This window comes from Ricinus communis, chromosome 7, assembly GCF_019578655.1.
Source record: "Ricinus communis isolate WT05 ecotype wild-type chromosome 7, ASM1957865v1, whole genome shotgun sequence".
NCBI lineage: Eukaryota > Viridiplantae > Streptophyta > Magnoliopsida > Malpighiales > Euphorbiaceae > Ricinus > Ricinus communis.
Window position 1 is genome coordinate 26,698,600 of NC_063262.1, and position 22,518 is coordinate 26,721,117.

Genomic DNA, 22,518 nt, shown 5'->3' on the forward strand with positions numbered 1-22,518 from the left:
TTCCCATTCCATTTATTTTATATTTTCTTTTCCACTTTTCTTATAGAAAAACAAATTGAATTTGTTTTTTATGAGATCTTAAATCTTTAATATTTGTAAGTCTTCAATTGTTAAGATTTAAAAATTTCATCTTTTCGTTGTTTAAGAATTTAATATTTTTAGATTTAATTATATAATCACATTAAAATCTATTTTTTAAATCTTAAATTTATATATATATATATATATATTATATTTTAAATAATAATAAATCATCTTTGAATAATATAAACATTTAACTTAAAGGCTACTATGTCCCAATTGGATTAACAAATAAATACATACATAATAAACTTTCATGTAACTATATGCAATATAAAATAATATCTACAGTCATAAATAATTTTAATCACAACTTGTGTCCATTACAAAAAATAAGTAAATTATAATTTTAAGCCCACATAATAATAATAATTAAATAGTAAAAATAAATATGATGTAATTTAGTATTATAATATATTTTTAGAGTTATTATTATATTCTATATTTATCATCCTTAATACTTTTTTCTTTCACACTTATTTTTTAAGTAATATCTATCTTTTAATATTATATATATATATATATATATATATATTAATTTTTAAAATCTAAAATTTTTTGACACGTGTATTTAATTTTGACACATATAATTTTTATTTTGACATGTGTATTATTTTGACACATAAAATTTAAATTTATATGTAATTTTATAGTTTTTCTATTAGTTTATTAATTAATAAGTTATATTCCTAATTAAACCTAATCCTAAAAAATAACATATTACTAATAAATTAAATTTCTAATTAGATAATAATTATTCTAAAAGATGACATATTAATTATATTAATATTATATTAACTAACAAATTAGTTTTTTAATTAGATAATGATTAATATTTATAAAAAATTTAATAAATACATAGTATTAATTTATTGATAGTATTAATTTAAAGATAATATTAATAAATAAATATTTTATTAATACAATAATACAATTTAAAAAATTAAAAATATTTAAAAATAGTTAGTTTGCTATTACTTTTAAAATAACTATAATTAATATTAAATATTGAACAATTGATTAAATTGTATATATAAATTTAATTTTATAATCGAAATAATAATAATGATCGTGCAGTGAGACGGATACACACTAGTTTAACATAATTTTTAAAAATGTGTTTATGTCAATTTTTATTATATATATATATATATATATATTAGGTTTCGGCATACTTAACTAATATAATATATACTTTGGATATATTAAAATAACATATTTTAGCATTATATTACTTGTAAAAAAATAATTAAGCTAAAATATAAATTTCTGTAACTACATCTTGGTCCAAATAATAAGATTATATAGATGTTTTATTGTATATCTGGATAAAGAAAATCCCAATAATTTATTTAAATAAAATATTTTTTTAAAGAAAAAATAAAATAGTTAAAACCTTGCACATATAGTTAAAAAATTTACTAAAATATCATATAATTGTGATATAAAACACTTAGAATTTAAGGATTTTAATTTAGGAGGAGAGTATTTTATAATCTATATTGCAAATATGTTTAGTTTTTTAAAAGAATAAATTTCTATTTAAATAATGACATGTTTCTATTATTTGTATTTCTACTCAATAAAAGAGTAAAGAATAATCATAAGTTGTTCACACTTCATACAGTTCTTAAAATTAGATTGAACGGATTGGTTAATCTAAAAACATAATTTATATCCACTGTGATGACTTTAAATGGTTTATAAAAAATTAATTGAATAGTACGATCCAGTTTTGATGAAAAACCTTCTCATTTCAATTATTTTGCTCTTATAGTTTTAGAATAATATATATTCTTTGTTTCTTTACATTAAAATATTAAATTATTTATTCTATTTATTGACGATGTTAAATAATATTAAAATATATAATTAATATAAAAATATAAATTGAATTATTAATTGAGAAATTAAATTGTTATCAATACTCAAAACTGTGAGATATTATTCTCAGTAATAGTAATTAAACTTTGTAAGATTCTGAGAGCAAGGGGCAATTCAATCAATTCATATTTCTTATATTTTGTAAATAAATATATAATTACTATTATTTAAAAAAAAAAACAAGATTAAATTAAGAAATAGTCAGAGGATCATGAACAACCAAGTCCTGAAGAGGAGGAGGTACCTCTTCCATATAAAGAATAACATCAGTACTGGAATCAAAAGTAAATTTGACTAGTCTATGAGCTGTACTATTAGCTAAATTGGGCATAAAAGAAAAAGACACAAAGCTAAACAAATTAACCAAAAATTAAATATCTTGAATAATTAAACCAAACTGAGTTCTTTTAATAGGAAGGTTGGCGCAAGGAATTAACAAGCTTCAATCACTCACTTTCCACTTCAATTTGATAAAGTTGTACACATCCAATGTAAATTTTAAGCCCAGAAAAATAGCTAAGGCCTCTGCTATCACAAAACTGCATTGTTGTTTAAACCAAAAAGATCCCGATGCAAGAACTTTACCAGCTCTATCACGAAACACAACACCACATCCATAACCAGCCTCACCAAAGAAAGCAGCATCTACATTCAACTTAACGTGATCTTTTAGAGGTGGATTCTATCGTGGATTACTAGCAACGCCTCTAGGATAGCTGTTGTATTGTTCATTTGCTGATATTCAAGTAATAAACCCTTTGCTGAATCAATAATCTGCAATTCCGATAGCCTTTTTATTTTGGAACCTGCCCAAGTTTCACTTATGCCATAATGACCAAGCAATTAAACAGAAAAGATTGAAAATTCCATCATCCATATGTATCAACTGATGCCAAAATAATTCCCTAGAGCTCAGATGATCATTATTTGCTGCTGAAACATCAATGCCAACCTCACTCCATACCTGAACGCAACATGACAAAAATAAACACAATGGATAAAGGATTCCATATGAGCATGACAAGCCAAACAGTTAGGTTGGATAGGGATATGCTTATGAAACAAATTTTCACCGTGAGGAAGATTATTGTGACAAGCTTTCCAAAGAAAATGTCTAACTTTTGTGGAATATGGAGCTTCCACATAGCTTTCCATACTCTTTGTTCATAATTATCAGGACCCGAGTCACCATATTCTCGAGCTTGAATAAATTTTTTTGCTAAGTGGCATCCACTCCCACCTGTATAATAGCCATCTCTGGTGAGAAACCACGAAATGGTGTCAACCAAAGCTTTCATATTAAAGGGAAAATTAGAAATTATCACTGCCTCTTGAGGTGAAAAAAGGCACATCCCTAACTTTAATAAGGTAAATTGTTCAGCTGGTACCAAACCTTGAGACTGTATATCAATTTGATACCAAGACTTTAATTTGAATCAAAATAGTACCAAAATTACAGAAAAGTATATCAATTTAGTCCAAATGTCCAATTTCTAACAAAGGATGATGACGTGACAATCTGAGGAGGTATATTCTGGTTGATTAGCCCCTCAGCGTGTGCCGCATCAATTAAACCATTCCTTCCCCAAATTAAATCCTAATTTCCCCTAATTGAACTCCTCTCTCCTATTGAACCTAAAGCACCATCGCTACACCTGTTACCCCCACTGTGACCTTAATCTCTCCTTCCCACCTCGTCTTTTCTTCGAGTAAGTGAAAATCTATCCTTAAACTTAGTTGTTATCGATCGTTACCTATGATTTGAGTTGCACATTGTTGACAACGTATCACACTATGTCTCTTAAATGGAGGCGAAGGGAAGAAAGTGAAAGGCAACCCGTGTACTGTAAGTCATATAACTTGCATTTTATATAGTAGTTTAGCTTCAGTTCAAGTAATGGTAACTTGCATTTTATTCTTCTGCTTTGTATGTTGCATGTTGATAGTTGTGTTTGATTTTTGATAACTTGAAAAGGATGATCTTCTGTTCTGTGTTTTCTTCTGGTGTTTGGTGTTTTGAAACCCTTTTTCTTAATGATTTTTTGTGTATGATATAACTTAGTATTTTCATTGAGTGATTGGTAGAAGTATTTTACAGATTCTGTAATATAGAGAAAATTGATTTGTTTTATCCATTTTAACATATGCAGTGCCTGATACAGAGTACTTCAGTATAAAATGACATTGTTTTGGGGTAGATGCTAGGGGTAGGCCAGAAATTAGGGATGTTGGGAGCATAGATTTTTATTCTACTGATATGATGTTAAGATTAGAGATAGATGCAATGGCCATAGAATTGGGTCTGGTACCAACATTATTTTGTATGTTTTGGAAGCATCCAAAGAAAAGTGACAGATATGGTTTGAGAAATTTATTTAAGGACAATGATAGTATTAAGATGTCTTTAAGTATTGATGAGTCAAAAGTGATTCATGTTTATGCTAGGGATAAGGTAAATATGCAACATTATCATTTAAATACTGAGAATGTTGTGCATGATGATAATATTGAATCACCTGAGGAAGTGAGAATGCTAAGTAGTAATGACACTAACTTAGAAGAGGTACAGATTAAACAGGATGGTCATAGTGATAATGATAGTGAGGAGTATGAAAGTGAGGCTGATGAGGAAGACTATGAATTTTTTGATTTTAATTATGACTTGTATGATGAAGATGATGATGATGAATTATTTGAAAAATTTGTTGATATAGAGTTAGAAAGGGATAGAACAATTTTCATGAAAAAATTATTGGTGGTGAGGGTTCAGATGAGACTGTTTATGCACCAAGTGATAAGCTTAGATCATGCTCCTCATCTAATGACAGTGATATTGATTCAAAGAATAGATAATGACCACTTTTTAATGAGGAGACAGATATGGCCAACCCTAATTTGAAGATAGGCATGTTGTTTAGTACTTTTAGGCAGTTTAAAGATGCAGTGAAGAACTACTCAATAAGGAGCAAGAATCAAGTTATTTTTGGTCCAAATACAAAACCAAAATGTAAAGCAAAGTGCAAAAAGGGCTATAGATTTTTTATTTGGGCTTACTTGACGACATATGATAAAAACACTGTGCAAATCAAGTCTGCAAAGTTTGATCACAGTTGCACTAAAGAGCACTATAACAGATATGTTAATGCTAACTACATTGCCATGAAGTATGTGGAGAGGTTTAGAGCTAATCCAAGCTGGACAATTCAAGGTATTATTCAAACTGTTAAGGAGGATATGGCAGTTGATGTGTCTAGGCTAAAGGCTTGGAGAGCTAGGAACATTACTCTTAAGTTCATTGATGGTGATGAAATAGAGCAATTTGGTAGACTGCATGATTATAAACTTGAGTTGCTAAGGAGTAATCTTAGGTCCACAATTGTGCTCCATTTGGAGGAACAAGTGTTCAAGGGTTTATATGTATGTTTTGTTGCCCTAAAGGATAGGTTCACGTATTGCATACATTTAATCTCTATTGATGGTTGCTGGTTGAAGGAGATTTATGGTGAGCAACTACTAACAGCTGTGACAATTGATGCCAACGACTGTATATATGCAGTTGCATAGGCAATTGTTCAAAAGGAGAACAAGGATGACTGGAAATGGTTCCTAAACTTACTTGCAGCTGACTTAAAACTCAACAACAGTCACCACTGGACCTTTGTGAGTGACAGATAGAAGGTACATGCTTATAATCCTTTTCTTTTAATTTAGTTTAGCATTTATGTGAACTATTCTATGTTTGAGTTGTTAATTGCAGTTTATTCTTTTTTATGCTTAATTAGGGTTTAATTCCTGCAATAGAAGAGATGTTTCCAAATGCATAACACAGATTTTGTATTAGACATGTCCACAATAATTTCAAGAAAAAGTTTAATACATTAGGTCTAAAAGAGTTAGTTTGGGAGGCTGCTAGGGCTAGTTATGTGCAAATATTCGAGAGATAATGGATAAACTTGCAGAAATTTCTAAAGGAGGATATAACTACATGAACAATATACCCCTCCCCCCTACACCATTAGTCTAGGTCACATTTTAGGACAACCCCTGAATGTGACATGTTATTAAATAATCTATGTGAATGTTTTAATAGTTTTTTCTAGAGTCAAGAACTAAGGGAGTTATAACAATGAATGAGATCATTATAACAAAGTTAATGAAAAAGATTCACAAAAATAGAGATGCTATGAAAAGAAATGCGAGTCAATATTGTCCTAAGATTATAGCTAAGTTAGAGAAGTCTAAAGAATTCTGCTGGATGTTCAGAACTGAGTGGTCAGGGGGGATAGGTTTCAGGTGGTTGATCTTGGGGGACAGTTTATGGTTGACATTAAGGAGAGAATATGTACTTGTAGGAGGTTTGATTTAACTGGCATACCATGCTGCGATGTAGTGTGTGCAATCTGGTACAAGCATGATAATCCTGAGAATTATCTAGATGATTATTACAAGATAAATACTTATTTAAAAACATATAGTCACTTGCTAAATCCTACTACTAGCTATGAATTTTGGCTAAGAGCCACAGCACCACCTGTACTACCTCCTGCTCCAGTTCAACCAAAACAGAAAGGCAGATCTGTCACAAAGAGGAGATTAGAAGAAGAAAAGATGACAACTCTACTAAAAAAAGGCAAAGTAAGCAAGAAAGGGCCAGTGATGACTTGCACCATTTGTGGAGCTAAAGGCAATAATAAGAGATACCATGGTAATGGCAAATCTAGATCAAAACAGCCTAGGAGGAAAAAATTACAAGTAAGAGTAATTTTAATAAAAGCTTTTGTACATTAAGTTTCTTTAAAACACCTTGAAAAATATTATTTATGTGTTTTACTTGGTAAAAAGAAGAGCAAACCGGCCAAACAGTAGCAGCAACCAAGAAGTTCCTCATGATGAGAATGACTAACTCCCTAATGATCAATCCTTAGAAAATGATCCAATTAGGACTGCACAGGTAATAAGTTCATGTTATATTTATATTTTTAATAAGTAAATGTATATTTGTAAAAACCTAATATACATTTACTTTAACTTATGCATGTGTAAAATGTAACTCCTAATCAATCAAGCCAAATTGAGTTTAACATACCTGGTCATCTAGTAGACCTAGATGACTTTAATCTTCATTGAACAAATCGGTCCTAAAGTGTTGCAGGAACACAAAGACCTCATCAAAGTACTAGAAGCATCAATGAGTTGCTAAGTGATATTCCAACTCAATCAAGTGGCCCGAATGAAGGCTCGCAACAGAGTAATATGAAGACAGTTAAGAAGAAGGGCAAGGGCAAGAAGCCATTTCTACCTCCTATATCTGCAACTCTTTCCACAGCATCAAAGAAAGCTTCTAGATCTAATCCTACTCCAAATGAAAGTTTGGGAAAGGGAAAAGATAAGGTGCAAGCAACAACTCAAAAGGCTAAGAGGAAAGGAAATGTTGAGACTGCAACCTCAAACAAGAAGAAGTCTTGGATGCCTGCAGGTCTTGGAGACAAGAGCAAGCCTTAGCTTGGCCTTATCATTGTTTACATGTAGGAACTTGTTTTGTTGCTTTTAGGACTAAAGATGCTTTGTGGTCCTATAGGATAGATTTTCAAATGGTTGTTTATTGTGCTCAGTGCAAACACTGTATTTTGAACAGGACCATAAAATCATTTAATTATATTCTCATGTTCTTGTGTTCCGCACTTAATACAAGTTACTATTTTGTAATTACTTAAAGTGCAATGGTTAACACTTTTACAACACCACTACTTAGCATTTGTATTATAAGAAATAATTTATATATATAAATAGAAATAACAGTTTCTTTTATTGATTTAATAGCAGGTGCTACAATAAGAAATCATTGTAGTTTTACTACACTACAAATGTGAAAGAGGTCCTACAAAATAAAATACCAACACCAACACTAAAAAAGGTCATACATAATAAAATATTAACACCAACACTAACAATTCAAATCATATACACAAATAGCTTACAAAAAAAAATGCCAACTACAACAAACAATCCAATCTTATAAAAATCTCTCATATCTTTAACTTTTGCTAACTCCTCTGTCGTTGTCTCCAACTTGACTTTCAATATAATACTTTCTTTCTTCAGCTGCTTTAACTGAAGCCTACCAACTTCAACTCTAGAACAAACAATCCAAATTTGTCTAAGCTTTAATTTAGTCGCCTCAACTCTGCTAATTCACTCACAACTTGAAGCCTACAACCACAATACCAAAGATTCACCAAACATATAGAGCAAAAGAAAATACAAAACAGAAGAAAACGCATAACAACAAAAGAACATCCTTTGCAAGTTACCAAAAACCGAACAAAACTATCAACATGTAACATACAGAATAGAAGAAAACATAAAACAATAGAAGAACATCCTTTACAAGTTACCAAAAACCAAACAAAACTATTAATATATAACATACAGAACAGAAGAAAACACAAAATAGAAGAAAACGCAGAATAACAGAAGAACATCCTTTGCAAGTTACTAAAAACCAAACAAAACTATCAACATGTAACATATAGAACGAAAGAACAAAATGCAAGTTACCAATACTTTAACCGAAGCTAAATTGCCACACTAGATTAAGGCTTCTAACGAAGCTAAGCAGACGAAGAAGGAGAGATTGAGGTCACAGTGGGGGTAACAGGTGTAGCAACGGTGCTTTAGGTTCAATAAGAGAGAGAAGTTCAATTAGGATCAATTAGAGGAAATTAGGAGAAATGAGGATTTAATTTGGGAAAAGAATGAGACCCTTGTTGAGTAAGCTGATTTAATTGATGTGGCACATGCTGAGGGGTGAATCAACCGGAATAGACCTCCTCATATTGCCACATCACCATCCTTTGTCGGAAATTGGACATTTGGATTAAATTGATATACTTTCCTATAATTTTGATACCATTTTGATTCAAATTAAAGTTTTGGTATCAAATTGATATACATTCCTAAGATTTGATACCAACTGGACAATTTACCCACTTTAACATCTAAACTTTGCTAATACAGCTAGATTGTAAGGAATCTTGCTTTTAGAGGTAGAGTCTCAAATTCCACACCTTCTTCCGCCTCCTACAAAATTAAACTTTTATAAAGTGAAAAGCTAGAAAAATAATATGGAATTGTATTTTTTTTCTTAGAACGTATAAAATCTTTAGCGGTCCACTTGAAAAATTTGCATCTCTCTACTGCTAAGAGCATTTTTAACGATGTTTTCTATATGTCTCTTTATTAAATTATAAATAAATAATTTTATATTTTAACTGGTATTTAAAATATATATATTTTTAATAATATTTTCTATCTTATTTTATTATTAAATTTTTATTAATAAAATAAAAAAACAAATAAAAAGAAAAAAATGTGATTTTTAAATAAAAAATAAAAAATAAAAAAATAATATGATATACTTAAGTGTCACTTTCTCACTCTTAAATTTAAAAATTAATAATACTGCTCTTGAATTATTTTATAAAAAAATAAATTAAAAAATTTTATAAAATTTAAATTTTGCAATATGATCTTTGTAATGAAAAAAACATGACTTAAGAAGTTGTCCGGATGCTCTAACAATTAATATATGTTAACTATACATTTTATAATTATTTAGTTTAATTTAATAATTATTTAAACTCTAAATTTATAAGCTTTTAAAATTGTCCGATCCTTATAAACATGTTAGATTAAGTTGCCTGTTAAAAAATATTTAAATATTATAAAAAATGTATAAAATTAAGGCACTGGAGTGAAAAGGATTAAAGTTGAAGTGTACGGCTATGAAAGAATAGACTACTAATTTTGTCTATTTGAGCTCAGCTGGTTTATTAATTAGGCGAGTTTAAATTAGCTTTTATCGAGGTGAATGCTCGACTGATTTACGGGACCAGCACAGTCACTTCCTCCTTCCACATTTCCTCTCCCTCCCAAATTCCACTAACAACAGAATAGCTATTACATTTTTTTATTTAAGTTTCATTCTTTTCCTTTTAAAATTGCTCTGGAATTGATGCATGGAAGAAGACAATTCAAGGAAGAGACCACTGGAACTTGATTGGAACCACATACTTGAACAAAACGACAACGACCCACCACCGTTATTAATCATCAAAACAACTAAAGAAGAACAATCAGAGCCCTCGCCTACGATGAGCATCGTCGATCACTCGCCGAGAGATGACTACGCGCGCATGACCGATCGCGAGCTCGAAGACGCTATTAAGAGACAAAAGAAAAACCTTGTATTATTGAGCCCAAGATTGGCTGACGGAGGAGAAAAGCTTCGCGCTTTGCATAAAGCTCTCGAGGAGGAGCAACGGCGAAGAAAGTCTCGACAGCCAGACACGGTTTTTTTTTTTCTTCAATTTTTGAAGTTTTGCTTTTTACTATTTTTGTCTTGGTCATGTGCGCAGTTTAGGCCTTTGTGTTTTCATGGTGTAGGAAGAGAAGTTTGAACCTAGGGTTACTGGATATAATATATGTGATTTAGTGCTCATTGAGTGTGTTTGGGAAGTCTAAATATCCAAAAATTTGTATTCAGTTTAATTCTATTTAATTAAATCCTATGTTTGGAAAGCTCATAGATGCTAGGATCATTTCTTCTCGACTTAAGAAAAAAACGAGGCATTTTAAAAGAATTAAGTCTTGTGCAAGAATTTAATTAATTGAGCTCTTGGATGTTTTCAAACCAGGCCATTTAGATTTCAAGTGTTGGAAGTCAAAATTGCTTCAATTGCTTCGCTAAGTTTATAGCACCTCATTTTGTGGTAAATACTTGAGTTTTTATTGCACTTACAGCGTGTAAAGAAAAGTACAGGTAAAAATTTTGAAAGCAGAATTCTAGTTAGAAAGTCTGAGGAAGCTTTCAATGTTTGTGTTCAATCTCCTTATGTTGAATTTCATAATGGCAGCCTTCAAATTTGCTAGATGAAACAAGGGAGAAGAAAGCCTCAGTCAACCATGAAAATTCTTTTTCTTTAGTGTTTAACATGTTCTGCGTGGTAGTTTGGAGAGCTCATTTTGTATGGAATGGAAAAAGAATGTTGTTCATGTACTGAACTAGGATGAATCAGGTTGAGTATCTCTATAATCACGCAAGGCTTTTGGTTGGGTATTTGATTATTGTTAAGGGTTCTTATTTATAAATATTCATGTAGAGTCATTAGCAGACGCAAGCTTTATTTGATGATCTGATAGAGTAGATGAATCCATGGCATGATTCTTCTACTTTTTCTGTGGACAGGATGTTGAAATATGTGAGAAGCCTACTCAATTTGTGAGCTCAGGTAAAATTGGTAAGTTGTACTTTTTTTTTTTTACCACCTCCTCGAAAAGCTGAACTGGAGATAAATTTACTGCCTTTCATTGATAAATATTACTAATGCACTGAGGTTATGTAATTAATGTGCATGAGTTATTGATTAAGGACATGTTTCATGTAGTACCATCATTGATTATGCTTTTGTTTTGGGCTCATATTTATCAAACCTAAATGTGTTTTCTTGTTCTTCAGATGGGTTTAGACGGGAGAATGCATCATCTGATGTCCATTCACAGTCTGAATTTGCCTCTATTTTTAGTAGAAAGATGGAACAAAATGTACGGGTGCTGTTACTGCATTTTTAAGACTCATTTCAAGTAGCCTCCATCACTGCAAAACATAAATTGCTGTTATCTTATTTTGATCATGTAACAGACAGATTGCAGTGTAGTCAAAGAATTTGGTAAAGAATTGTCAATTTTGGGTCAATGCAAGCACCCGAAAACGAGATCTAATGGTCCCTTTTTGCGAAGGGGAAGGCAAAATGGTCAGTCATCATCGAGACAATTGCCTTTTCAGTGTGCTAACAGCCTTTCACGGAATGGGGATAATCATGCATCTAATGGTGTTCTAAAGGGCAGAGCTTCTGCTAGTCCTTTCTGCCAAAATGGGGGAGGTGTGAAGATCAATTATTCCAAGAAGTGAGAAATTTATTTTACTCAATTTTTTTGTTTGGTTTCGTGTTTATGTCAAATGTTATTACTTGGCGACTTGGAAATGTAGTAATCCTTGACAATGTAGGCAAATTTAGATTTTCAGTTTCTTGCATGATTTGATTGTCGCCATGTTAGTCTTTTTTTTTTGTGTGTATGGGGGGGTGGGGTGCCATTAGTTGGCGGCTTGGTGCATTGGAACACACACCCACACTCTCTCTCTCCTCTCCCTTTGGTGGATGAGGGGCAGTATAAAGGACAAGTGCATGAGTTCAATTCCTGTCATTTTACTTCATACTTGGGTAATGTAGTAGAATATTTCTTAATTAGAAATACTTAGTAATGGCGCACATGGCCAAATTTTATGGAGAAAGAATAGTATGATGTCCTTGGGCTTTAGTTATGTGAATCTAAGAATCAGGCAGCCTACTTCAAACTTTTTCTTTTCCATTTAATTTACTTGCCCCGTGTCGTCATTGAAGAACATCCTCTGTCTTGTAGTTTCTCAACTCAGGATTTTGATTGTTGGACCTGATAAGAATGCTTGCATTAGCATAAGTTGTTGATTCTAAAGAATTCAGTTCAATTCAATCAATAAGTGTAGCCTGGTTAACTCATTTACTGCACAGAATGTTCACCGTTTTGTTGTTAACAGAAATTGATTGATATTAGCTTCATTGAAGCTTTTCTGGTGGTTGAATTTTACCGGCTGAATTAGAGACACTTTTAGCTTTAGCATTTGGTGTGTATTTGTGAAGGTATTATTAGGAAAGATGGTATTGCATCTCATTTTCTATCTTATGTGCTCCTTTTATTGTAATTATATATTGTTTTGTGTGGGGTTCTTCCTAATAATTTCTTGTTCATTTTTCTATCAAGTATACCATAGTTCTAGTACTTGTGTGCAGACATGGGGACCCTGTTAAATTAGATTTACACTTATAGCATTTTGGTTCAGTTTTAAATTTTGTAATACTTCCATATTATTAAGCATAGGGATATGATCCTCATTGCACTTAGTTTTCATGAATACAACAAATATTTGGATTTATTTTAATGAATTATTTACTTTCTTACATAGTAATTATTGCTATGTTCTGGTGGCAGCAGCGATGTTTGTCAACTCCTACCTTCAAATGGCTCAGGGCCTAGGAAGGTATGTATTTTTTGTCCTCTCTCACATCAAACTTATCATCTGTTGCTTGCCTTTTTCAACTTTGCAACCAGCTACATGGTTCTATTCAAGAGAGGAAATTGGTCCTAATAGGTTACAGAATTATTGGAATTGAAGTATAAATTATATGTTATCTTAAGCCACATCCTATATTATCTTCAGAATGATGTATGACATGCATTTTTGTTTGGACTGATGATCAGATTTTTGTCTAAATTTCCTGTTATTTGTTCTTTGATCTGTATGATTTAGACTCTTGATTGTGCTCGAGGCTTTCAGCAGTAATCTCAAACTTGATTATGACTTTTAAACTGAATGTGTTTATTGCCATGGGGGATGAAGTGATTGGAAAAACTGCTTTCCCAGGAGTTTGTAGAAATCTGCAAAATGTCTTCTAATATCTCCATACATTGATAGACTTAATTCTCAAATGATAGACTTAATCCATTTATGCACATTGCTATCAAGAAGGCAAGACCTGGCTGGCTACAGATTTGAGTTAGGTGACATCTGCTTAATTGTACAGCCTTAACTACTGTCTCTCTGGTTAAAGTGTAGCAGTTTAGTTGTGTTTGACGAATTGCTACACATGCTCGCTTCTATGCCATAGAGTTGATACACCAATGTATGAGTTGGGTGGGAATAGTCCTGTGATAGAAGATGTGATTTGGGATCTTGAATGTAGAAGTATATAGGGTTTTGTTACCAAACAAACCTATACTCTGATAGTTTTACTGAGAATAGCTTGGAGACAGAAAAGGTTTTCTGTTCTAGTTTGGTAGTCCTTGTAACTAAGATGGTTTAATAGATTGAAATGCAATGAAATCTAGCTTAATCCTTCACCGTGGATCAAACTATGAAAAGTAATTGGTGTTCTTCTCGTGGAGAGATATCACTATTATTAAAACTAATTGAAATATTTTCTTATATTGAGGCATACATGAACTTCTGAAGTCCAAACAAGTGAAATATTGATAAAACTCCATTTAGGCAACAATGGTATTGCAGTAGAGTTAGATACCTTATTTTCTAAACACATGAGAAGGTTTCCCATGATTAAAACCCAATTAGATCCTTTGTAACATTATTTAGACATCAAAAAGAGACAGAAAGGCCATCTTCATAAACTTCACAAACATGAGTAGATACATATCTTTATTGCTTTTAAGAAAGAATTTTTTTCACAAGTTCAGGGGCAGACAGTTGTTCTTTTAGATGAGGATGAAAGTCAGCTTGTAGAAAAGATGGATCAAGAAAACGAACTTGCTGAATGGTAACCAAATTTCGCAATACTTTTATCCTATCTTATTCTTCTGCATTTCAACTTTCTATTCTGTTGTTTCTGATAACTTTTTGCTTGGTTTCAGCATGAAAGATGCTAAGATCTATTACCCATCCAGGTACTTAAAATTTTTCCTGATGATGTTGATGACTTCTTTGGGAAATAGTATTAAATTTCTGCCATAGATTATTGTGAATCTGCTAATAGTTTCTTGCCTATCTGTTTTAATCAGGGATGATCGTGAATCTGTCGAAATCTGTTACACAGATATAAACAGTCTAGCCCCTAATAGTTTTTTGACATCACCTATTATGAACTTTTACATCAGGTAGTTATGTTTGGTCCTGTTTAGATCTAATTTCATTTACTAGGGCCATAAATGCATGAACAGTTTTATATGATTTTCCTTTCGTGCAAGGTTCTCTTAATTAATGTTTGTTGTTGTCACATTCTTAGTTGCTGTTTGTTTCATGATGGCTGCATCCCAAGGGCCTGTTTTGAGAACAGCAGTTTGAATGCACTGGCTATTGCAGGCGTTCTGGAGACTTTCCTGAATGCTCAACTTCTTTTGGAGATTCAGCAAGAGAAATTAAAATATCCAATAGACAAGGCGTCAGAGCTAACATTCCTTGGGAATAGCAATTATCTGCTTGTCTTTAGAAATTAGAAAAATATGAGAGGTTGGCTCTGTCTAAACCTGGACAATGGAGAAGAGCCACACTTCAAAGACCAGGGCACTAAAGTATTTTAAGTTTGAAGTAAAGTGATCTAAGAAAACTCAAACTTTGGATTAGAAATTTGAGGAAAATATCAAAATCATTGACCTACAGGTTATGCAGATAGGTCCACAAAAAGCAATAGCTTCTTTAGCTGTATGAAACAGCAGCAGGCTGATATGTTAAGCACAGTTTAAGAGCATGTCGGGGGAGGGGAAGCTAATATGTAAGAAAGCTCTTTGTTTCTTTCAAATGTGGCACTTGTGTTCACTGGTCTCACATCTATGCTTGTATGATATTACATAGTTTAAGGAAAATATAGAATTACATGAATGGCGTTAGACCCAGGAGGACTACTTGTTCATGATGTTGTCATTCTGGCCTGGGAGCCAGCGAGCTGAATGCTAAAGGTGCTTGAGTTAAGCTCTGTTCGCTACCCAGCTCCAAGTTTCTTCTCAAGGGTCATGAAAAGCAGATTTCAACTTGTTGTAATGATTTACATGTCTTTTTCTTTCTTAGTCTTCACAATTTTATTCTGCCCATGTGTTGATGATGAATCTTATTGTATGTATTAAACAACATACTTTTGATATATTATTTTTATGGTCTATGTTGATGCTTAAGGGATGGAATGTTTGAAGTTGGCTAAATTTGGTGACTTGTTGGTTTATTTATCCAGGTATTTACGGCTTCAAACATCTCCAACGAACAAGGCCATAAGTGATTGTCACTTTTTTAATACATTCTTCTACAAGAAGCTGAAACAGGCTGTATCATACAAGGTAGTTTTATCTTTTCAGATTACTTATCAAAAAGCGGAACTTATATATCTCTTTTTCCTTGTGTTGGTTCCTCTAATTTTCCTTGCCACATAAATTCTTGGATCCAAAGTACGTGAATTGCTTCTTACTGGAGCATGTGAAAAACTGAACTACTGAGCTGAGCTTCTTAGTTAAAAATAATATTCGTGTTGTTTCTTAGCTGCCAGAGTCATTTTAATTTCTGTATGCTTAGAGTACTTTAATAATGACTTCATGGATCTTGGGAGGCAATATTGCTTTAACTGGTGTAAGATTCTCTGAATCATTTTATCTTGAGGCAATTAGTTATGATATGTGGGCATGGCTGCAGCACAGTTTGCAACTTTCATATGTAGTTATGCATAGACATATGTTTTCTATTTGATTGCTGTATCATGTGTAAATTTTCCCACATGATACATTCAACAACTCATCTTCTCTTTTATGTAGGGGAGTGACAAGGAATCCTTTTTTATCAAGTTCAGGAGGTGGTGGAAGGGTGTCAATATATTTCAGAAGGCTTATGTCTTTATTCCAATTCATGATGAGTAAGTTTCTCTTCGTTAGTTTTAACTGCTGTACAAGCTCTGGCCTTTCTAATTATTATTCTTTTTATTGCTGATTGTTAAAGATATATGCAGGCTGTGATCTTTATCTTATTTCAGTGTTGGACTGACTTTACCAGTAGGACACTGACTTAACTTTCCGAAGATCTAAGGTTCTTAACTAACATAAATTGAGCTTAATGCTATGATAGACTTTAAGAATTAGAGGAGTTATTAATCAATGGAATATGAGTGCGCACTATAATTTCTTGAATTGATGAGAACTATTTATGCAGTTCTCATTGGCTACTATGGTGCAAGTCAAAGGCTCTTGCAATCAGCAGCTTGTATCTCTACCATTGCACTAGAGAATGGGCACTATGAGATGTAAATATATCTTCCTGTAGGTGTTTCCTTTTGTCTGACTCCTGGTTGTGACCCAAAATCATTTTGGACTGGAGGAATTACATGCAGTTATCATTCTTCCTTTGGCATTTCAGTTGTAGGAAACTTAATTAGTCATGTTATATTTTTGGAGGATTGTTTAGCAATTTTTTAATTTATATTTCTGTATAATGTTTGTTGAATTATAATATTTTAAGTGCGAGAACCTAGGGTTCTACATGGCTGTGTATGTGTTCCACAAACATGCACAGCTGCATATGCTTTCTGGTTAGAAATGTATATCGGTATTAATAGGCGATAAACGGCAGAAGTATCAGTCAATATTATTAATTAGATTTTTGTCTTGCATCATCTACTTGGTTCAGTTTAGTGCCTGATGGGTTCATTTTACTTTTCCCTAATTAACATGTGGAATTTGAAATTAAATGTTCAAATGATTTCTGCAGTTTATGTTCTCATCACCTTCCTTTCTATTTTTTCGCCTAAACTATTTTTGACTTATTTTTTGGTGTTAATGCATCCAGTCTTCACTGGAGCTTGGTTATTATTTGTATCCCAGACAAGGAAGATGAATCAGGACCGATCATACTTCATTTGGATTCTTTAGGACTTCACTCTAGCAAAGAAGTTTTTGAAGAAATTAAAAGGTGGGCAACTGGTCTTTCCAGGAAATTGAGACATTTTAAAAATCAACCTCCTGCTAAAGAGAAATATCACTGAATTCTTCATTTCACTAAATGCATGAAGTTGGAATGGAAACTTATTTTCTGACCTTCAAAGGTTTCTTGTCTGTGTAGCATTGGGCACTATCATGATAAGACTTAGATTGTGGCATTTATCATTATGTTATTTAATTGGCTATTGACTATAATACCTTACCGTGAATTGGATTCTAAAGGTTATGTCATTTTTGTGGGGCAGCTATTTGAGACAAGAATGGAACTATATGAATCAAGAAGTTGCTCCTTCAGATATTCCAATTGCAGAACGTATATGGAAACGTCTACCTCGTAGAATAGAGGAAAAAAAAATTGAGGTTCAGTTTTTATCAACTGCTCTAAGCCATGGTTAAATTTTGGGGAATAGAATATCTGTCAGCTCTAACCTGTCTGATGCAGTGATTACCTTATTCAAGTTTTGTTGTTAAGCTTCACTGGTTCTGTTGATAATCAACTTGAACTTCACCTCAAATTAGATACCCATTGTTTCATGTCAGGTACCCCAACAAAAAAATGATTATGATTGTGGTCTCTTTGTACTTTACTTCATGGAGCGTTTCATTGAAGAGGCCCCCGAGAGGTTGAAAAAGAAAGATTTAGCAATGGTATTTCCTCCCATTACTAGACTTGAATGGCTTCTTCGGTGTGATATAATTCGATGCAGTTTATCTTTTTCTCTTTTTATAATTGTTGTCTTATTCAGTTTGGCAAGCGGTGGTTCAGACCTGAAGAGGCCTCTGGCTTGAGAGTAAAAATCAGGAAGTTACTTTTGGATGAATTTAAAAATGCAAATGACACTGACTCTGTTTCAGAATCTCCTCATTTGCCTTCAGGGGTTGCTTCACCCTGAAGCTGATCCAGCTGTGACTCTACTACTTCTCTTTAAGATTTAAGTGTACAATCTGTCTATAGCTCGCAATACTAGTTCGAAATTAGATTGTGTGGAAAGCAATGGTGAAATGACTCTTGTATAGGCCCAAAAATGGGTTCAGATGCCATTAGTGTCACAAAGAAAGATATTGGAAGTGAGTTTTCCCGGACATGGAACTGACCAGTTTTGGCGAGTTAGAAGTCCATTTCAATTGCTTCGGCCAATGTATAGAAGGGAATTGAGATAGAGTTGATCACTGATGATGGTGGCATTTAAGATATTACCCACCAATGAAGCTGTAATTCTTTTTTAATGTTTCTAGGCATTTAATTTAGAATCTCAACATACAGCATCATTCTTCATGTCAAAACAGAGCAAAGCTGAAAAGGACAAGTAATAAATGTTCCACTGGGCGCCATGGAATTGTTAATAATTGTTTTATGGTTAATATATCGACAACTTGTGACTGCTGAGCATAAGAATGGATGTGGCTGGAATTAGGGCATAATCTTGGATTACATTGCTGAGAAGCATGATTTCTGTTGAACCAACTCCATAGTTTGATAACAACATATCAAATGCACAGAGCTGATTGCGCCCCTGTAACTATCATTTACTTAATTATTTCATAACATTCGAGTCTTCTGCTGAAACCAATTTGTGTTCATCTCCGGGTGTAGAGCTGGTATGAGACACTGTTTATTAAGTGTTTCTTTCCTTGTTATCATAGAAATAATTATTATCTTATAAAAAATGATAAGACCTTTTAATAGTTTCTGTAATTCAAAACAAAATCTTTATAAGTTTCAAAAGTGTATAAATTTTTAATACTGTCTTGATTATTTTAGTATTCTCAATTTTCGATGATAACTTATAATCACAAGCTAATAAAATAATACTGTTTTTCTATATTTGAATAAAATTATAATATAGTATTTTCGTATTGGTAATTCAAAACAAATGATGGTTAATTTGTTTCTAATTCCCTTAATCCCTAATTTTTAATCTATGTTCTAAATATTAGGAAAAAAAATTTGGGCGGACCGTTTTCTCCCTGAACTGAGAGGGTATATAGTCCATGAAAGACTCGATCCAAGTAAAAAATTGAATATTGGCGTCTGTTCTTATCAACGTGGGAGGCAGGCAGGCTGTCTTTTTATTCCTTGCTGATATAGCAGTTACTTCTGCTTCTTTTCTTTTCGTTCTTCTAGTTTCTGCATGGACAGCCTTAGTTCGGCAGTAGCAGTGAAATTAAAAGAAAACCATACTGTGAATGTCAAAAGGATAGACGCCGAAAAGGAGGAGGTAATTGACTTCTTCTTTTTTTCTCTGTTAAAAAAAATTAGGGTTATGTGATTGGGGATTGAAATTTTCAGTTTCAGAGTTGAGGTTTTTTGTGTTCGGACTTTTTAAGAAATCGGGGATTTTAATACATTGATTTCTTTTTCAATCTCCGCTGCTATACTGGTGCGACTATGTTCGCTTTCCTCTCGTCTCTTCTTCCCTTTTAATTTAATTCTCATGTTCTTTTTTATTTGTTGTTATCAATCTGAGAAATGAATTTCCTGATTGTTTAGGCCAGTCTGACCAGAAGTGACTTGAAATTCTGAATTTCATTTCTAATGAGTGTCATGATACTTCACTAATGATTAAAACTAAGTTATTCAAATGTTATTCCAAGTTGTTGCTTTGCTTCCACTTTAGGATTATAGTTCAGCTTGCTGTTGATTTTACTTTAATTAATTATTTTAGGTTGCTGTTCTAATATACATTCTTGTTTCGAATTTACTACAGTGAACTTACTTTGTTTTATGTTTAATGTTGCTATATTAACTCAATTTGGGAGTTTTAGTTCCTATTATCAATTAGTATTAGTCTTTGAAATTTCATCGTGATTCCCTCTTTCATTTTTGCATGACAAGCACACATTATGATTGGATTTAGTGTTTATTAGGTAGATTACACATAAGCATGTTATTTTTATTTTTCTGAATTCAGTAAGGCTGCTACTTTTCTAGATTCATTAAAGATATACCGTCCATTAATTTCTTGTCTGAACGTTATGTCTCCTTTAACTTCTTTTTTGAACATTACGTCCATTGCTAATCTAGTGTATTAACCATATTTCCCAGTTCAATTTATCAGCAAACACTAACAGAATTTCTATGTCTCAAATCTGTATCATAAAACCATCAAAGGACAGGTCGTCAATGTGATTGGAAGAAGAAATTGGTGGTTAGTTACTGAACTGAGTTTGATATCAGTTTTCAAGGGAGAGAGACTTGAGAGAGTAACAGAGAAGAAAGCTGGGTTGTGTTAGGAATTTTGGATTCAAAAGCAAAACACTAGTGGTTTATAAATCAAGTATTTTGGAAAGGGAAAACAACAGAGACAATGCCTCGATACAAAGATGAGGCTCCTGCGATTCGTGTTTATACAATCTGCGATGAATCAAGATATTTGATTGTAAGAAATGTTCCGGCTTTAGGTTGTGGCGACGATTTGCTCAAACTTTTCGCTTCTTATGGAGACGTTGAAGAGTAATAATTCACTTCCTTTTCTTTTTCTTATTTTTCTTTTAAATTCGTTTTTTGTCCTCTAGATTAATATTTTATTTTATTAGCTTCAAACCAATGGATGCAGAAGATTGCGACCAATTTACTGATGTTTACTGGATTAAATTTAGCTTAGTCTGCAATGCCAGGTCATTCACTTTTTGCATTTCTCAATTTTGTATAATTATCTACTATGTAGTGGCATGCTATTGAATGTTTCTTTTAGCAGGTTTGCAAAGAGAAAATTGGATGAGTATGTTTTTATGGGGAATAGATTGCAGGTTTCATATGCACCTCATTTTGAGACCCTCTCTGATACTAAAGACAAGTTAGAAGGCCGAATTAAGGAAGTCCTTTCCAGGTTGAACCGTGAGTTTTCCTTTCTATGCGAAATGAACAACCTCTACTATTGGTATTTATCATTGCATTTTGTTCCTGATTCATGTTCTGTCTGTGTGACTTCAGCTGGAAGATCTAAGGGGTCTAGAGTTCAAAATCCAGGTGCTTCCAATGAGGCTTCATTGCTCGCTGCTGTGTGAGTGACTTCCTGTCTTATTCTTCGCTATAAAAGTATTATTTTTTGATGGTTTAGGTTTTACCCTAGTGGATTTGTAACTTGTTTTTCCTTTCTGTAGGGAGTCTGCAGGATCACAACATAACAAGTCTCAGATTAATGATCCTCCTATCACACGGGTTTCCTCTAATCAGGTTTTGTTGTTGCACTTTTATGACAACTCTTGTTTTTTCTCTTTTTCTAGGTTCTTTTTAAGCCCTTCAATTGCATTGTAAAGTACAGAACTGGTTTCTGATCTGAAGATGGTTACATGAAGATTTCCTACTTATGCTACCATTAGATAGAGATTCTAATAATTGCAATGTTGTAAAGCTGAGTAGTTTGGGTTTGTTTTTTTAATTCTATTTATCATGTAATTTTTCTCAAGATTATATTTAGCTGAAACAGTTTTATAATTCTTAATATTGTGGTTATTTGCAGGAATATTTTCCTTCCCAATCTATGAATCAGACTGTTAGCTTGGTTAGGGAAAAGCTCAATAAGGTGACTATTGACTAATCTGCAGCTATCTGTTGTTTTTCTTTTTGTTAAATCTTACAGAAAAGTGAAGAAAAAAAGGAGGAAAATCCCTTATTTGTTTGCTTCTGTTTTAGATTCAATCAAGTTCTGAACATCTACAAGCTGTACCTGCTTCCAAGAAATCACGAGTAGACAATAGAAGGCGGATATAATGGAACACTATGACAGCAATTTTGTAGTTGCAAAACTTGAATTTTTTTTTTGCCCTTTTGTCTGAGGTGGTTTTACCCCCTCGCCTAAATGGCTTTCATTATCGGATCAGCTGCATATGTAAACTGAAATCAGATTGTACTTTTTAGATGCTGATTTCTAGCATGCGGAAAATTGTTTTCCTAATTTTCCATAGTAGCATGTATAACAATTGTTTGATAAAACTCTTATTTATTAGTGGATCAAAGAAGACTTGTGCATACAA

At 32.6% G+C, this 22,518-nt stretch overlaps 2 protein-coding genes across 8 annotated transcripts; both read left to right on the top strand.

Moving 5' to 3' along the window:
* Positions 1-9,792: 9,792 nt before the first annotated feature.
* On the top strand, positions 9,793-18,923 carry LOC8282581 (ubiquitin-like-specific protease 1D). 6 transcript variants are annotated; one of them, XM_048376488.1, is made up of 15 exons: positions 10,179-10,316; positions 10,881-11,042; positions 11,213-11,264; positions 11,483-11,568; positions 11,666-11,931; positions 13,051-13,099; positions 14,311-14,390; positions 14,485-14,517; positions 14,632-14,727; positions 15,795-15,897; positions 16,366-16,463; positions 17,390-17,512; positions 17,787-17,901; positions 18,082-18,189; positions 18,288-18,923. In XM_048376488.1, the coding sequence occupies exons 2-15, from the start codon at positions 11,034-11,036 to the stop codon at positions 18,432-18,434; spliced, it is 1,365 nt and encodes a 454-aa protein (XP_048232445.1). In that variant the 5' UTR covers positions 10,179-10,316; positions 10,881-11,033; the 3' UTR covers positions 18,435-18,923. The 6 variants fall into 6 exon arrangements, with proteins under 6 accessions (XP_048232444.1, XP_015578641.1, XP_002525356.2 ...); XM_048376489.1 differs by having other exon boundaries at positions 11,213-11,255; XM_015723155.2 differs by lacking the exon at positions 10,881-11,042 and having other exon boundaries at positions 9,794-10,316; positions 11,213-11,255.
* Positions 18,924-19,385: 462 nt separating this feature from the next.
* Positions 19,386-22,518, top strand: LOC8282582 (RNA-binding protein 48). Of its 2 annotated transcripts, none has more exons than XM_015723120.3 (8): positions 19,386-19,760; positions 20,659-20,995; positions 21,079-21,159; positions 21,237-21,379; positions 21,476-21,545; positions 21,646-21,718; positions 22,005-22,067; positions 22,178-22,518. In XM_015723120.3, exons 2-8 carry the CDS (start codon positions 20,850-20,852, stop codon positions 22,253-22,255), a joined length of 654 nt encoding a protein of 217 aa, XP_015578606.1. In that variant the 5' UTR covers positions 19,386-19,760; positions 20,659-20,849; the 3' UTR covers positions 22,256-22,518. The 2 variants fall into 2 exon arrangements, with proteins under 2 accessions (XP_015578606.1, XP_002525357.1); XM_002525311.4 differs by having other exon boundaries at positions 19,429-19,760; positions 21,240-21,379.

Excerpts from the sequence above, each read along its gene's own strand:
- LOC8282581 (XM_002525310.4), top strand. The coding sequence starts at position 9,984 with ATGGAAGAAGACAATTCAAGGAAGAGACCACTGGAACTTGATTGGAAC. Across the intron at positions 11,569-11,665 it reads GTAGAAAGATGGAACAAAAT|ACAGATTGCAGTGTAGTCAA; the intron begins GTACGGGTGCTG and ends ATCATGTAACAG. Across the intron at positions 16,464-17,389 it reads TTTATTCCAATTCATGATGA|TCTTCACTGGAGCTTGGTTA; the intron begins GTAAGTTTCTCT and ends TAATGCATCCAG.
- LOC8282582 (XM_015723120.3), top strand. The coding sequence starts at position 20,850 with ATGCCTCGATACAAAGATGAGGCTCCTGCGATTCGTGTTTATACAATC. Across the intron at positions 21,380-21,475 it reads AGTCCTTTCCAGGTTGAACC|CTGGAAGATCTAAGGGGTCT; the intron begins GTGAGTTTTCCT and ends GTGTGACTTCAG. Across the intron at positions 21,719-22,004 it reads CACGGGTTTCCTCTAATCAG|GAATATTTTCCTTCCCAATC; the intron begins GTTTTGTTGTTG and ends GGTTATTTGCAG.